At 40.4% G+C, this 16,643-nt stretch overlaps 1 protein-coding gene across 1 annotated transcript in view; it reads right to left on the minus strand.

The window, feature by feature from the left end:
- BRF1 (BRF1 general transcription factor IIIB subunit) overlaps positions 1–16,643 on the minus strand; it is a 172,910-nt gene that overhangs the window by 126,657 nt on the left and 29,610 nt on the right. Inside the window, exon 3 of the mRNA XM_082283858.1 lies at positions 2,425–2,598. Coding sequence (XP_082139984.1) covers positions 2,425–2,598 — 174 coding nt within the window. The remainder of the gene's footprint in view (positions 1–2,424; positions 2,599–16,643) is intronic.

Raw genomic sequence — 16,643 nt, forward strand, 5'->3', positions numbered from 1 at the left:
GATAACGATCACCATAATTAATCTATGGAGCCTTGAACATATTCTAATTTCAAAGGTCAGAGGTTTGCACCTGTAGCCCTCAAGTTTTCAAGTTTTTCATGAAAGGAAAAGATACCAGAAAAGGAATTTTTATTTCAGTGTTGAGAGTCCATAATTTATCTGGGGTTTGTTTTTTAAATTACACTGGATTTTAAATAGTAATAGAAAAACAAACAAACAAATAAACAAAACCACGTGGAACACAGGCAAAAGCTGGATGAACTCCCTCTCCCAAAGTGACAAAGGTTAAATTCTTAGTATCAGCTACAATATTAAGTTTAGCTAATGGATTTTTTAAAAAATAAACACTAAAAAATTGAGCCATGTGGACATGCACAACAACTCTTTAGTAACCATGCAAATGAGGGTGCAGTACTTTGTGCTGTTGATATAGAAAGACAGAGCTCATCTTTGCAGTTTTATTCATACTCTACTTTAGTATTTTATGTGAAGTATCAAACAGAACATTATCTCCATTTAACAAAGCAAGCTGGGAAATTCATTTAAGGATTTATTAAGTGTCAACCAGACCAGTACATCTTGCACATAAGTGAGATACATGCTGAAATACTTTAAAGAAGGTTAAAAAACAAGTAAATTATTTTTGCTTTATTTGTTTGCTACACGTTAGCTACACTTGCTGCACAGATGGCTGTACACTGCAGTGTACCTATCTGCCTCTTACAGCCTGCATTTCTTCAAATGCTTTTTACCACTATCAGTGGGGGAAAATGGATCTGCATATTACAGCTGGGCTATCATTCAGAAGTATCAAATAACAACTGTAAATAAATTACTTTAAACATGTGACATGAGCATAAATATAACACTGAATCATAAAAGGGACCTTAGAGATCATTTATTTTCAACACTCCTGATGTGGGCAGGGACACCTTCCACCAGGTTGCTCAGAGCTCAATCCAACGTGTCCTTGAACACCCCCAGGGATGGGGCAACCACAGCCTCTCTGGGTGTGCCAGGGCCTCAGTACCCTCACTGTAAAGAATTTCTTGTTAATATCTAATCTAATCCTACCCTCTTTCAGGTAGTTACCTGGAAGATATATTATCAAAATATTGGTAGCACTTCAAAATCAAGTGTCTTTATGGCAGTGATAGAGTGCTGCTGTTCGAAGTTCACACAGAGACTTTACAGTAGGAAAGACCAGTGTAATAAGCAAGCCTTCCTTTTAACTCCATCATTCCTGCAAAACCACGGGTTTTTAAACATGCAAATTGTCATTGTTTAAAACAATGACAATGACAACACTATCAGAAAGCACTACTTTTAGAATACTGAATAAAGTTTCTGAAACTACAAAAAAAATCATCTCAATCTTAAAAGGAAAGCTAAACTGATCAACTGCAAAAATATAAAATGAGGGCAGCAATCTAGAGAAAGCATCAAATCAAACAGAATACTGAAGACGGAGACATACTATTTTAAAGTAGAAAAAAACTAAAATAACACAGAATTATAAAATGATAAAATGATAGAATGGTTTGGGGGTTGCAAGGGGCCTTAAAATACATCCAGTTCCAATCCCCCTGCCATAGGCAGGGACACCCTTCACTAGACCAGGTTGCTCAGAGCCACAGCAACAGAAGTAATTGGTGGATACTAAGCTCTGAATTCCAGCAAATGAAACACAATATAAAAGAAATAAAAATACATAAAACAAATAAATTTGGACGGTCATCAGTAGTTAAAGTTTATGTGGATTTTAATGAAGTTCCCCAAGACAAAAATAGGGATGGTAAAGCAAGCAGTACTCACTTACAAATCTGTCCTGTGTGCACCTCCAGCTACTGATTTCTTGTATGATTTTTGAGCAAATTTCAGAATTTATCAAACACCTTTTTTCTCAAAACTAAAACAGAAGTGATACTGTCCTTCCTGGAAGTATTAAAAGAAGGAAATCCACATATGTTGATGGAACAAATGTTGATGTAAAACCCACTGGAACTCTAATCTGTTCTTTGATGCTGACACTGCAGGAGGTTTGGGGTTAACTGTCATTTACTTTAAAAGAGAAAAAATAAACAAAAAAAACCCCTTCACAAATTATAAACCCTAGCAAAGCACAGGGGAAGTGCAATTTTATACTTGAAGCAAGTGCTGCAAAAGAAGAAATTCAGAGTTAGTGATGAAGGCAGAGTGACATTTATAGCATTAAATTGTAAGTACTGTACATTTAAAAAGGGAGCAAATTTACTGGAACCACAGGAAACATTCCCATTCACTTCAATGTATAAAACCAGCAATGACCAAGTTAGCTCTTAAACACTTACCTTTTCACAATTTGAAACAAGGTCTAACTGGGATAGCTGACTTGCTGAAAGTGGGTCTTTTATTTGTCTATATTTTATAACTGTGAAAGGATACGAGGAGTTCCTTCTGTCCTACACACCAGGTAGAGACAGGCAGCAATGACGTGGGTCATCTTTCTACCCCGGGTTAGATGTTTGCTCACAGCCATCTTGAAAAAATTAAAGGCAGTATCCAGACAATGTTGATTGAGTTGAAGCTGGTTTCCCAAGTGGTGAATCTGACGCTTCCCTAGAAAAATTAACAAAGAAAAGAAAAGCTTAACAGCTATGAAATTAATGTGCTTTTTGGTTGGGGTCTTTTAGTATTGGGGGGTTTTTTAAGACAAAATTAAGGAGGCGGATTTTGGATTAATCTCTTTATGAAACACAATGACCTCTCAAGTTTCAGGAACTATTTAGCCTCAGCTCCTCAGGACAAAAAAAAAAGCCTTGTTTTGGACTGCTAAAATTGAAACACTCCCAATCAATGAGCTCTGTAAAACTAAGCCACAAACATCAGTCCCACAGAGGATCCAAGCCATAGCCAAGACTTCTCACACAAAAGATTATGCCCCTCTCCCTTAACATCGTTTGCCAATTAGCACTTGATTAACTGTAGCCAAAAAACAAAGGTCATGGTGTGTTTGACACTGATGTGGAAACAGAGTAGACATTTTGCTGCAGCTCTCCAAGAAGTGATGGAGTTTGCTGTTCCTCTGACCACAAATGAAGTCCACAAGGAAAGGAGCTCTGCTCCTGGCTTGCCTATGATCCCAATGATAGGAGGCACTTCCTTCCTCCAAACACATTCACACCCCAGCCTTCATTTGAGGCTTGTCTGCCAGATTACTTAGACTAGCTTGTGGCTTCAGGAAACAAATGTGCCTTCACCCTTAAATAAAACAATAAAAAGAAAAAAGTGTGTTTCAGATGATTCATGGCAGGAAGTGGTCCAGCTGCTGGGACAGATGCGGGAAGCAAGGTCCAATCCGTCCCCACAGCTCCAGCTTCAGAAGAATGTGCCGAAAAGACAGCTTAAGAAAAAGATGGGGGAAGTCATGAGGAAAACAGAGCACTCAAGTTCCTCAGCATACAGGGTCAGACAGCACATCAAGAAAAATCCTTTAATTCAATGTGCTGGGCAGATGTTTCCAGCACATGTATTTACAGGAAACGCTCATCTGTTTCCTTCAGGAATGTCACGAGCAGCTTGTGGAAGGGGCACAAAGGTGCCTGCTGTGCCCACCACTGCTCACAGGAAGCAATGGCAATCACACGATGCTTCCCAGAACACCACTGGCTCAGGTCCTGCATAGACCACACATCTTAATTTTATGCAAATCCCTACATCATCATCACTAATAACATGGTAAAAATGCTTCACCTCTGAACAGCCTTTTGCCAGAGATGCTGGTTTTAACAAGAAGTGACTCCAGCCAGGCAGCCGAGGTCAGCAGGACTCCGGCCAAACAGGAGCTGCCGCAAAGCAGCAGCTTCTCCTTCCTGCACACGTGGAAATTATTGCACTCACCTTATCATTAAAGATATCCTTTAAGGCACACTGGCCAGGTGTAACACGTCTGGGCAAAGAAGTAGGAGCAGAGGAAGGATGCATCACCCTCCATGGGAGGGAGGTGTGGGCACGATAAGCTACTCAAGGGTAATCCAAAGCCCATTTGGGGAACAGTTTTTCCACTGCTGTCAGCAGGCCCTGGACTGGCACTCACCAGCCTCAAATACAAATACCACATCTTCCCAAAATTAAGGTACTAACTAGCACCTGGTCTTTCCGGAACTTTATTTCACACTCTACAGCCTGTATGCTGCTTCTTCTATCCCTAAGAAAGAATCAGTTTATACCCATCTGGGGGGAAAGAAATGCACTTGAGTACTAAAAACTCATTTTGCAGTGGCAGCAAAGCAGCTTCCCCTCAAAAACAAAGAACATACCAAAAGAGGAAAAAAGAATAACACAGAGGAAGATACTTGAAATTAATTTCTTTCATAAACTATTTTCACCACTGAGCTGCTCCCAACCCCAAGCTACCATTAACATTCTGAGTATTTAACCTTTTCTTAATTTCAAATGTTGGAATATAATTAATTCATCATAATCCATCTTAAGAAAACAGTATGCTTGTTTGAGTAATATATGCATTTTTAGCTGAGCTCTTAATTCACGATCAATATTTTAAAGTAGAATTACTTCAGGGGTAATTGTCTACTGAAAAAAATACAAAAGAGATCTAAGAGAAAGGTACTTGTCTCCTTACGAAATGCTATTTCTCTGAATGTTTTACTCAACCTTCTGCAGACCAGACAAGGCTTTAATTCTGTGTGCTAGGACTCCCTCAAGCTGCTCTGTGGTATTATATCAGTTGTACAGTTTGTGGAAAAACAAGGCAACTGTTACACTGCTGCTTATCCCCAAAATGAACAACTTAATTCAGGACAAGAATCATCTTAGAAATTATATGTATCTTGATGACTAACTTGGTTTTGTCCTTATTTGTTAGAAGAGAGAAAGAAATGTACTGCTTACAGCATCATCTAAGATAAACATTTACATTCTGTAACCAGTCTCCTATTTACTAAAGAAAGATCAAAAGCTTTGTTGTTTCCCCATCACCACCTCCACCCCTTGAATTTAACACGACAACAAAATTCTATTTTTCTGGTATCTTATGTAACACTAAGAAAAAAATAGCTGGAAAAGTTAGCATTAGCAATCATGCTTCTAGATTTCTCCACAGGGACCTTCAAGATACCTTTTACTCCTTCTGGTTCCTTCCCAGATTCAAGAAGGTACTTCACAGAGCCCAAGAAAAGGCAGATATCAGCTAGATGGCTGTCACCCCAGTACTGCAGCACACAACCAAACCATTGTAGAGAGCCCTCACCCCAGTCAGCTGACAACCAAAAGTATGTTATTTTGTGATTTCCAACCTTTTCTGCCTAGCTTGTCAATGTGACATTTCCAGAGCTGAAAAATGTGCCTCCATAATATTTTATTTAACTATAAATACAGTGATTTAATCTGTTGGTATCTGAAGAGCAGATGTTCATACATAGAGAAATTTGGCTTAAGAAGACAATTGATCAAAATAAATTCTCTATCCAATGCTCCAGTTCCTGCTGACAAACAAGAAAAGAGTCCAAATATTCATACTGCCAGTCCTCAACATGAGAAGTCCTCAAAACTGAGCAGTGGCAGCCACAACCCTTGCTAAGCATCGAGACACTGCTCCCCCAACAAGAGGGTCAGTGTGGGGAGGAGCTGCGAGCAGCTGCAAGCTCCAGGGCTGGGAAGATGAGCAATTCCCTCCAGCAGACCTACAGCACTGCATTATGGCCATCAGCCCTTGAACATCCTCCCACTCCCACACTGCTCCTCGCTAGCTGGGTGGCATTTTATACCCTTGCAGCTGCTGTTTCCCTCCCGTCTCCCTCTTTGCTCTGACTCTCAGCATGGCTTCCATCAGCCCTCACGGCCGGCAATGCCCGCACTGCCACTCTCACCATATGGTCCCAGTGAGCTGGTCCAGCCAGCTGCAAGGATGCAACAAGCCTGAGGATCTGAGGACCTCAGCTGAAACAGTGGGAATATCTAACAATACAGTGCAATTTATTAGCAATCTGCTCCCCTTAGTGTTCACCCGATTCCACCACAATGTTACAAACTCCAATGAACTGAGATGCTCTACTAGATGGAAAAGAACTGACACACCTTCAAACCCTGCTGTGCTCTGGGTTATGAAACACTCAGAACAATAGCTTCCTGACTTTCTTATCCATTTTATCCTGCAGGACAGCTTTTTTAAAAGTTTCAATGTGACCCTGCCCTAAAAACCTGCAGCTACTATCTCAGTTCAATAAAGGAATATCATCATGTGGAACAGTCAGAATTAAATATTGCATTTTTTTCCAAATTGCTATGCAGAAGTACAAGTTATAACACAAAATATACAGGGGTAAAACAAGTCTCTTAGTAGGTGCATTTTTTATTAGTAACTTGAAATAGGCATTGCTTCTTTTGGGCCTTACAGGTTTTTGACAGATGCTGGGATTCTTATTTTAAACCACAAGAAATAGCACCTTTGAGGTCAAAGCTCACACTTCATGCTGCCCTTGCAATGTAGTGATGTCAAGAAAATTGGTATCTAAGTACCTTTGGGAGAAGGGCAGGGAACAGTATCTTTTTAAAAAGGCAGGACAAGCCCAACAACAAGGTTTCAAAAATCCTCCCCCTTCCTTCACCAGTAAAGCAGCAATAAATTTTCCTTTAAAGAGCAAAAGAACAAAAGTCTAGAAACTACAGAAATTTTGCGATGCATACAGCACACACCACGCAATTCCCATTTATTTCTCAAAGGCTCATCACACCATCGGGGTGGAGGGGGAGGCAGGGGGGAAGTGAGAGAAAGAGAAGTTTGCACTTCTGTAATCAACACACAAAATCAAGTTCCCAGGCTACCAAGTAGTAAAGTTTATCACGCTCCTGAATCTGCAGCAAAAAACAAAAGGCTCTTTTCAGCTTTTAGTTCCAAGCCTACTAAAAAAGAAAGTGTTTCTATCCATCTACTCCCAGCATGCTAAAAGAAATACCATCATTTTCTCATCCGATGTCAACCTCAGTGCTTTGAACTGGCACAGCAGACCTGAAGTGACAAGTTCAGATAGGACCACTGAATGCTACTATCCTTTTATTTCAGATAATTTCCATTCTTTTGACACAGGAAATAGTCGTTATTACAAAACAAAATGTGCAGGCCAGAAATCACTGTCAAAAAAACAGATTTGCAGAATATCTTGGTTATATTAAATGCTTACACAAGAGGAAGCTGAAAGCAAAACTGCAGCTTAAGTTATAATAGAAGCAAAGTAGAAAAAGAGGGAAAATCAGACATATTCTTTACAAGCAATTTTCTTTCTTTTATGATCTCGTTACTACAGAAACATCTTGTTCTCTTTGCCTATGGAAGAGGAATCATACCTTTTTTTGGATCCTTAAAAGTCAGTAATGTCAGGCAGCTACAGCTCTACATTACACTTACCTGGCTTCTGCCCGCTCATCTGTAGCCTTGCCTTCAGTCTGACAAAGGCTGTGACACTGCTATTTCATAGTACTTGTCAGGACGGAGCATAAGTTTCCAGGGAAATAACAGGCAGTACAAAGCCAGAGCCTAAATGAATTGTTATTACGATACTGAAGTGCATCATCAAAATCCAGGCATGTGGATTTGCCCCCCTTTCTGCAATTTGCTCCAGGGGCCCTGGAAACCAGTGCTACCTGAATCAGGGAATGGAGTCATGTTAACAGCACTAATCCTTCTTTTGCAAAAAGGATTGTTATGGTAACAAACACTAGATACTATTAAAGGAAACATTTCATATGGTTTTCACTTGGGTATGCATTTCCAGCATTCAAATTACTTTACCAACTGAATTTTATGTGCAGATTTTGTTCTGCATTTGGATTTTCATTCCTTTTCTTTCTTTGAAAAGGCTCCCCAAAAGAACTCCAAAAAAAGGGGGAAAAGAGCAGTTTTTATGTGTGAGCATCTCTGCATGCTTTGTCACATCTTTCAATTTCAGCAACTCCCAGCTCAAAGCCTGAATGAATTTCCTGCTCTTTGCTCTATGCCAGGCTTCTATGTTATTTGTATTACAGATCAGTAAAACAAACAAACAAAGGCACAACAGGGACAGTCCAGGACTGTCAGTGGGGCTACACTCATGGGGGCTGGTCCCAGCAGCCCAGTCAAGGGTAGAGTCCTGTGATCAAAGACAAGAAAACATTTAAAGCCCAAGCAATGGGGGGAGGCAGGGAGGGAAGCGAGGCGATGGCTGAAGTGCTCACACCAAGCATTTCCAGCCACACATGCAATACTGGAAGTGGGGAACAGCTTTATCCCTGTGAGTCTGTAAGGAAAAAGGCCAATGAGCAGTAGAAGTAGCAGCACAGCAGGACACTGCAGCAGTGCTGACCCAGCACAGTAACAAGTTTAATTTTATCAAGGTTAGCTAAGAGTTATTCCCAGTAACACCTAATGGCCCATGAGGACAGTGATGACCATGCTGGCCTCATGCCCATGCTCTGCCTAACTTGAGCCTAGCTCCAAATCCCTATCTTGCCACCTGGTTGTGGGTGCACTCCACATCCCCAAACCCCGGCTCTTCCACCCAAGAACTCCCCAGCTCCTCTACGGGATGTGTCAGTCCCCAGGCTGAGCAACCTGGAGCCCATGAACACTTGGCCCTGCTCCGACTGATGCATCCCCAGTGCCTCTGTCACCTGGCAGACCTGCTTCAGGGACTGCCCAAGGGTACACTCTGTTCCTGTTATCTCAGCAGAATAAAACAGCTCCTGGCCCTTTCCCTGCGATATTTCACCAACTGTGCCAGTAAAACTGTTTGTGGCAATGGACAGAAAACCAAACCAGGAAACTGATCCCTGTTAAAAATAACCTTGTGAAATAAAAAATACTTAATCCAGACCTGTTTACTGAAGGATTGATGCCTCCTCTTTATCTTTGTAGATCCAGACCCAGCCTATCTCAGTGCAGAGACCTGTATTCAATTTTTCTGCCCACTGACAACAATCCAACCCATCCATTTTGCCTCCCATGAGAGCACCCCATCTACCAGGTGCAGCTCCCCTCTGTCCTGGTAAAGCCCTTCCAGAGCATGTCAAAGCCTCATTCACTTATTCAGCTAAAGAGAACAACCATGCATCTTTAAGATTAATGGCTTAAAAATTCAATATAGTGGCCACTGCTGCAACCACATTTTAAATATTTGATACTAAGCTACTTTTCTTTCACCTAGAAAATTTGCTGTTAACATCTCTTCTCAGCACTTATCCATACTTCTTTAAGGATTCATTCCCTCAAAATTGGCCCTTGTATTCCATTAATGCCAAAGCAGGCCTGCAAAGCACCCACGTAAGTTCTCCCACCCCCCTCCTCAAGAACGTTTTCCATTCCCTGATCCTATGATACCACTCCCACATGGAGAGCCTCTTTGCATAAACAGCAACTGGCCATTTGAATTAATTTGTCTTACCCACTCTGAAAAATCTGGCATCGCAAGTGGTTCCTCTGATTTTCTGTATTCAGTTCCTGGAGTTCTGCTTCCCTCACAGGTGGCCCTTCTACTGCTGCCATTTCATTCCCATTATTCATCTAACTGCTACCCACACTTCAACAACAGACTAGAAGCCATACAGTTGATGCAGGGGCTGCACTTAACCTATTGCTAATCTTGCCCATCATCCTCAAGACAGCAGCTTGCTCATTTCTTAACCCCACTTAATTATTCTTTTCAGCACAGCTAAAGAACTGCTTCTTCATAAACTCCTTACCGAACTTCACTTATGGTGTCACGTTGGGAAACCATAGTCAATGCTGACATTAAAAGAAAACAAAAGCAAGAAAACCCCAACAAAACCCTTATCTGTTGATTCACTAGCATTGAAAGAATTGGATCACGACTGTTTTAAGTGAAGCTAAAGTCCAAGCTGTTCCTGCAGACAGTGTTCCCACCTCCAACATGACATTTACATGGCCACACACTGATACAGATGAGGGAATTTGCAGTGCTGAAAATCAACCCAAGCAACAAAAAAAGCTGAATTTTCATTTGGACCAGCTCCCTCATGTAACTCAACAAGCACCCTCCCAAGCCCTAACAGCAGCACAATGTGGCACAGGAGAGGAGAAACACTGTCAACAGCCACATACACATGGATCAACTCAAAGCAAATGTGAGACTGAAGCCTAAATGGGTCAAAGAGAAAAGTACACACTATCCCTACGCTTCCTCCTGCTTCCCTGCTACTGCTCCCAGCCCTCGCTGCTCCTCCCATACAAGGCAGCTTACACAGAAGTCTGACTTACCACAGTTTAAACAAATGCTATCGTGCTCATTAATTATTTGTCTACTAGAATGCTTCAGGTCATTTCAGATACATTTTGGAAGAAAGCAAATATGGGCTTTTTTATATCTGAAAGCTTAGCTAACTGAATTTTTTTATTTGCAGAAGATTTGCAGCTGTTTCAAAGTTGAAACAGCTGGAAAGCTGCACTACTGGCAAGAACTGTGAGCACATGTATGATTAATGTAGCATAACCCTTACCTGTCTCACATTAAGGAAATTGGAAAGAAAAATTTAAAACACCAAGAACTTGTAGATAGTGGTAGCTTTTGGACATGCAAGATTTCCTTCTGAAAGCACCACCAGTTAGGCCTTGCTTTAATCTTCCTCTGTATTGTTTGGACAGTGATTTTATTTTTTTTTTTTAATTACATCTTATATGACAGTTATTCTTAGATTTTTCTATATCTATATACATTTAAAGCTTTTCCATACACTTATCAATTACCAGTTGTTACTCTTGTCACAACAAGAAATGGAACATTTCTGCTGTCACACAGCATTACTGCTGATCCAAGCACTACCTTCAACCACCCAAAATTATTTCTACATCACTGCAGGAAAAAGAAAGAAAAATATTTGCTCACAACATAGTCTGACAGTTTTGAAAAGACCACTTTTTAGAAGTTTTAAATACTTGCAATTCTATCATTATGAGAAAGACTGAACTTATATCATACTTTTACAAAGCAAAAAACATTTAACTAACAAGCAATTGTCATCAATCTACACAGATAAAAAAAATTCATGAATACAGCACAATACAGGAAAAAAATTCCACTGCCTATTGGTAAAAGTTATCAAAATCTTTAAAACAAAACAAAAATGAAGACTGAACACAAAGGGATCCATTGCTGCAGTGGAAAACTTTGCAGATGCGAGCAGCATATAAATCAGTGCAGTGTTATCTGCTTGCTGACAGCCAGCTCTCCTGCCTTCCCTGCAGATCGGGGCTTCTGCGAGGCACAGAAGAGTGAAAGCTGACAGGAGCCATTTTTCAGCCTTGCAAACACCATGGAAGCTGACAGGAGCCCCGGGAGTCAGGGTGCTCCACATGGAGCTCCACATGGACGAGGAGGATGCAGGAGCTGATGGCATCCCCTGGCCAGAACCACCACTGAGACCAAGGGACAGGGACAGGAGCAGAAGTAATTGAGTTACCACAGCTGAACAATTACCACTTCCCAGCTGCACTGCAGCAACCATTAGATAAGGTCACACACACTAAGATTGTTTAAAAAAAAAAAAAACCAAACAAAAACAACCTTCCTGTTTAATCCATATTCCCTGCTATAAAAGCCAGTCCAGCCTTTCCCTTTTCCTGCCAAGAGGCCCCTGCGCATCCCTGTGAATCTTCCCTACTTTCCTTGTCCACCTTTAACACTCACCTTTTATAACATGTCTGAGAATTTACTTGTCCTCAGACATGTGCAGGACAATTATCCTCACCTAGGGTTCAGCCCTGCTCCTCTGCACACCAGTTGTTCTGTCAAAATACAACTGTTAGTGGTAAGTTATTTCCACTCTCCATCATCCAACTGTGCAGGGAGGAAGGACTGCACAGACAGAGACTAATACCCATTCTGCTCTCAGCCTCTACTTAAGGTTGCTGCTGCTTCCTCGGGACTGAAAAAGGCCTGTGAGCCCAAAGCTACTTTGGGGCTCTGATTTTTGTAGTGGGGGTTTGTTTTTTGGGCTTTGGGGTTTTCTTTCCTTTTCCTTCCCCTATAATTCCACATACAAATCTAACGAAGGACACTCTCTTCACATCCAGACCCTATCCAACTGGCAGTCAAAGAAGACAACACAGTCATTTCCAAAGTAAAAATTTCATAAATATCAACTAATTGGCAAATTTCTTAGATCATCTAAAAACATGGAAATACAGTGAGAAGGCATCAAGGTAAAAAGGATGCAGAGAGAAGTAGATGAGGGGCTGAAGCAAAAGAAGGAGTTATTAGAGATATCAAAGGGATAAGAGATAAAACATGATCTAAAAATGGAAGCAGAAAGAGAGAAGAGCTGAAATCAAGCTGGGAAAGGCACAGAGCTGTTACAAAAGCAAGAGAGACTGTATTAGGTTAATACTTATTTAAGTCATTTTTATATGAAGCTGATGAGTGGTCAAATACTTATTCCTTTATACAGAAGGGATAAGAAACCTGGCAGTTAGGTAAGACAGCATCAATCTTTATCCAGGCTGCAGCTAAAGAATTAAATTCCACCTTTAGCTTGTCCCTGGCAGCTGAGTCCATCAGCTACAGCATTCATGCAAGCAGTGTGATTCTGCAGGGGCTGCTCTCCTTTAGCACCACAAATGGCCTATTTAGATCAAAGCTACAGCTGCCCCTGGTAATTGCACCTCTGTACTGCCCAGAGATGACAGAAGACATTATGGACAGGGCTTCAGCCTCAACTTTGCATTTCCTTCCTTTTTAAACTAAGCATAAGTGAAGGTTGCCACAAATCTCAGCTAAACCATGTAGTGAATCAGTGATACCATTTATCAAGTCAGTCTCTCGTGGTATCTACTTCAGCCTGGAGTTGGAAAGAGATTTATGTTTAAAGACAGAATGCACATATTTCAGGAACAGCCTTGTATTTCTTTAAAAAATAACATTTATGTAAGTCAGATGTACAGACTGTTTCGGTAAAGAATTAAAACTACAATGCCATCTACATATTTCTAGAGAGCCAACATGGCCCTCTTAGAAAACATTGGGCATATTTGAATAATATTTATCTGTATGTTTGTGATGCCTTCCATTTATATGAGGCTACTATTTATGTACAGGATGTCATACATCAACAACTGTTTGAGATGAGGAAATTCTCACTAGACTTGATTCTCCTCTGGAGCCCTGATTACCCTAGAATAAAAGATTAAGAACATGGCTGGGAGAGAGGGGGTGGGTGTTTAAAGACCCAGAGACTGAACTTAGAACCTTCACCTAATTATCAGACATGATTTGTTAAGAGAAGAGCATAAGATCACTAGATTTCTGGAAGATGAGGGAAGTTTAAGCCATAAATAGATACAAGCATGAGTTCATGCCTAAGGGCTAATAACATGAAATTAATGGAAAATGTAAGCACTATGTTAACAGGACCTTACAACAAAACTCACTGGACCTCATAATAGTTTCCCAAGGGAACTGGTGGAAACTCCCACTGCTTGGAACATATGAATCGGTAAGGGCAAAACACAAGAAAAATTCATGATATGGAATGATGCTATACAAGAAAAATGGGCTAAGATGATTTACTAGGTTAAAGGAAGTTCTTATGCTTTTGCAAAATTGTAACCTTCAGAGAGAGGCTGCTTTGCATGACAGAATCATTCTGCATTCTGAGTGCACAGAATAAGGAAAAAGAATTCCTCTACCCTTTCCTCCCCAAATAGCCACCTCAGCCTGCTCAGTCTGACACAGAACAACAATTGACCCACTGTCAGTCACACAGAACAGCCTAACCTGGACAGCAAAGATCCACCTACTCAAGTTTCTGCCTCTTAATTATTTTTTCCAGTCACCACTCCATTCTAGTTTTCCTAAATTAAACATTTATTAAATATTAAATTGTATTAATTATTCATTAAACATTTTATTAACAGCACATCCCACAAAAAAAAAAAACCAAAAAAACTCAACACTTGTTCATGCAACAAAATCTGAGAAATTTTCTCCATAACCAAATCTTCAGATACCAACTTCCTTTGCTCTTCTAGATGATCCACTTACCTCCTGTGTGCCAGTCCTTAGTAGTTAAAGAAAATTTTAGGTAAGCACAGTTACATTTTTCTGTTCTTTATGTGCTGAACCTCAACGATCAATTACAACAGGGTTTTTTCTGTGCAGTCTGACTCCAAGATAGGATGTGAGATCATCCATTAAACATACGTATCCAAGACTAGATGCATTATTAATTCCTTTTCCTCTAGGTAATATGGTATGTGAAAAATAGCTACCAGAGATCATACTGACTAAAGACTTAAGCAGAAATCAGTGGATTTATGTGATGATTGCTATGCAGCAACCTAACGGATCTCATTGAAGGAGACATAGATTCATCTCCCCTGATACTGCCACTGCTCCTGCAGGATGCTCAACACAAGAAAGAGTATTGATTGTAACAACCCCCCAAAACAGTTCTAAGAGCAGTTGAGAGAACAATCTAATTGAATGTAATATTGTCCTCGTCTGACTACAGACAGGACTAAATTTCATCGCATTTTCTGATTAGTGACAGTGTTTAGAATTTTTTTTTTTTTTTTAAATAAGCCAACTATAAAACACAAGCTGCCTCAGAGTTTCAATCAGACAGGTGCTGCCAACACCAAAATGAGCTTTTTCTTTGACTTGTGGAGCTGCAATCAAGGAAGCTGCCCTAAGGAATTGCTTAACATCAGCATCATCTCAAACCTAACTAACATATTGCTTCGATACAGTCCACAGAGTAAATTCTATTTACTGACCTATTTCAAGACCCACAAAAATAAACAAACACTTCAATCAATTGCCTGTCTCAGACCTGTTTATGCTAAAAGCAGCTCCTCACTGAAGGCCTCAGAAGTTCTACTGCTGCATTAATCAGCCTCAAGGACCATGTTTTCCCTCTGCAAAACAATTATAATCTGCCCCTTCCTACCTTTTGTATTTTACTCAAGTGTTATGAAAAGCAGACAGGCTGATGAAATTCTGCCTAGCTTTGTCCAAAATAACCTTACATCCACGTATCCATGTCCCTGGCAGTTACAACAGCAACAGGACCCACCAAATTCACATTTCTCTATGGTCAAATGCCATCCTATTGTCCAACAACAAGTATGGGTGCTGCTTTGTTTAATCCAGCTTTTATTATCTTAAGCACTCAACTCCTACTGAAAGCCATGCCCCTATGGATTGGAAGCACACCCAAACATTTCTGAGGGCCTCAAATCAACTGTGGTTTTACCCTCCAGTAACACTGCCTGTTATCATTTTGAAATCAGAGCACTCAAACTTTAACAACATCTTGTTGCAAGCGGCTGTTATTATGTCGTCTCCCTCTTATGCTTTCTACAGACTGGATCAGGAATGGGTATCTGACACAAGGATCCTTCTTATCTTAACAGGGAGGGAGTGCTTCTGGAGGAGATGGAAAACCACACACTATTCCCTGACTGAGCCACGGAGGCAGGTGACAACCCTTGACTTCTGCTGCAAAATGCAGAAGAGACAATTAATTCCAAATGTACTTTGTTAAGAACTTGATTTTTGTTTCCATGTGACTGCTTACACTCCCTTATGCTCCCCTTTATCTTCTGTTGAAGTTTTCTTAGGATATTGAATTTGGTATTTAATATTCAGTGTCACTGCAATTCCACAACTCGACTTTGCTGGCATGACTAATCAGTGTTTCTCAGAAATCCAAAAAAACCTCAAAGCTTTTTTTCCCCTCTATGTCTAAGACCTTCATCAACATCAAGTTTCCTCTTCTTCTTAAAGCTGGAATCAAACACTGCAACAATCTTGGAATGAAATTGGTCATACGTGTCAGATCAAAAAGTAACAAGCAGTGGGGGAAACAAACTACCCACACATGTAGTAGGAAAACTGTGTAGCCAATGGCAAAAAGAGCATCTGAGCACCGCTGTAATCCTGCAAAATGAACATTTTTTTCTGTTCCCAGTTCCCCCAGATCTAGAATAGGGTGCAAACTACCCTTGAGGAGACCATCTGCCATCAATGCATGGTGGACTCACCATGGACAGAGAACACAAAGAGACAGAAGTATGTTTATGATCCACAGGATGTCTAACAACTTTATTTTGACCAAAGCTATAGATACCCATTTGCTCTCAAGAAAGAAGCTGGCAGCAAGCAAGAGTTAACTTTTAGTATAGGGCCAGCTGGAATAACACAGACCACTCAGACAACAAACGTCACCTCACAAGCACCCTGGATTTGTTCCAAAAATCACTTGAAAAGTGGTATTCTTTCTTGACACGCTCAAGGACCGATTCAGCTTGCACCAGAAGCAGTATTTTTTTTTTTTCTAGTGCTTGTCGGGAACCATAGTTTCTAAATCTACTTTGAGATGCCTTTGAATAGTCTCAAGATACACATTTTCCCACAGTATCACTAAGCAACCTTGTAAATTATTTTCCTTGTATTTTTAAGTTTAAAAACAAGGATTTCATGTAGCTAAATATGTCAGATTATTTCCCCACCTCCTACTTTCTAAAGAGAAGAAACGTTTAGATATAGAAAATTTTTTTTAAGGTGGAAAGGGACTGTATTTGCAAAGCTATTCACCCACATTAGTACTGCTATGAAATCACTTACAAGATTTCTGCTGACATTCAATAATTTTATTTC

The sequence above is a fragment of the Coloeus monedula genome, assembly GCF_965178545.1.
Source record: "Coloeus monedula genome assembly, chromosome: 6".
Classification (NCBI taxonomy): Eukaryota; Metazoa; Chordata; class Aves; order Passeriformes; family Corvidae; genus Coloeus; species Coloeus monedula.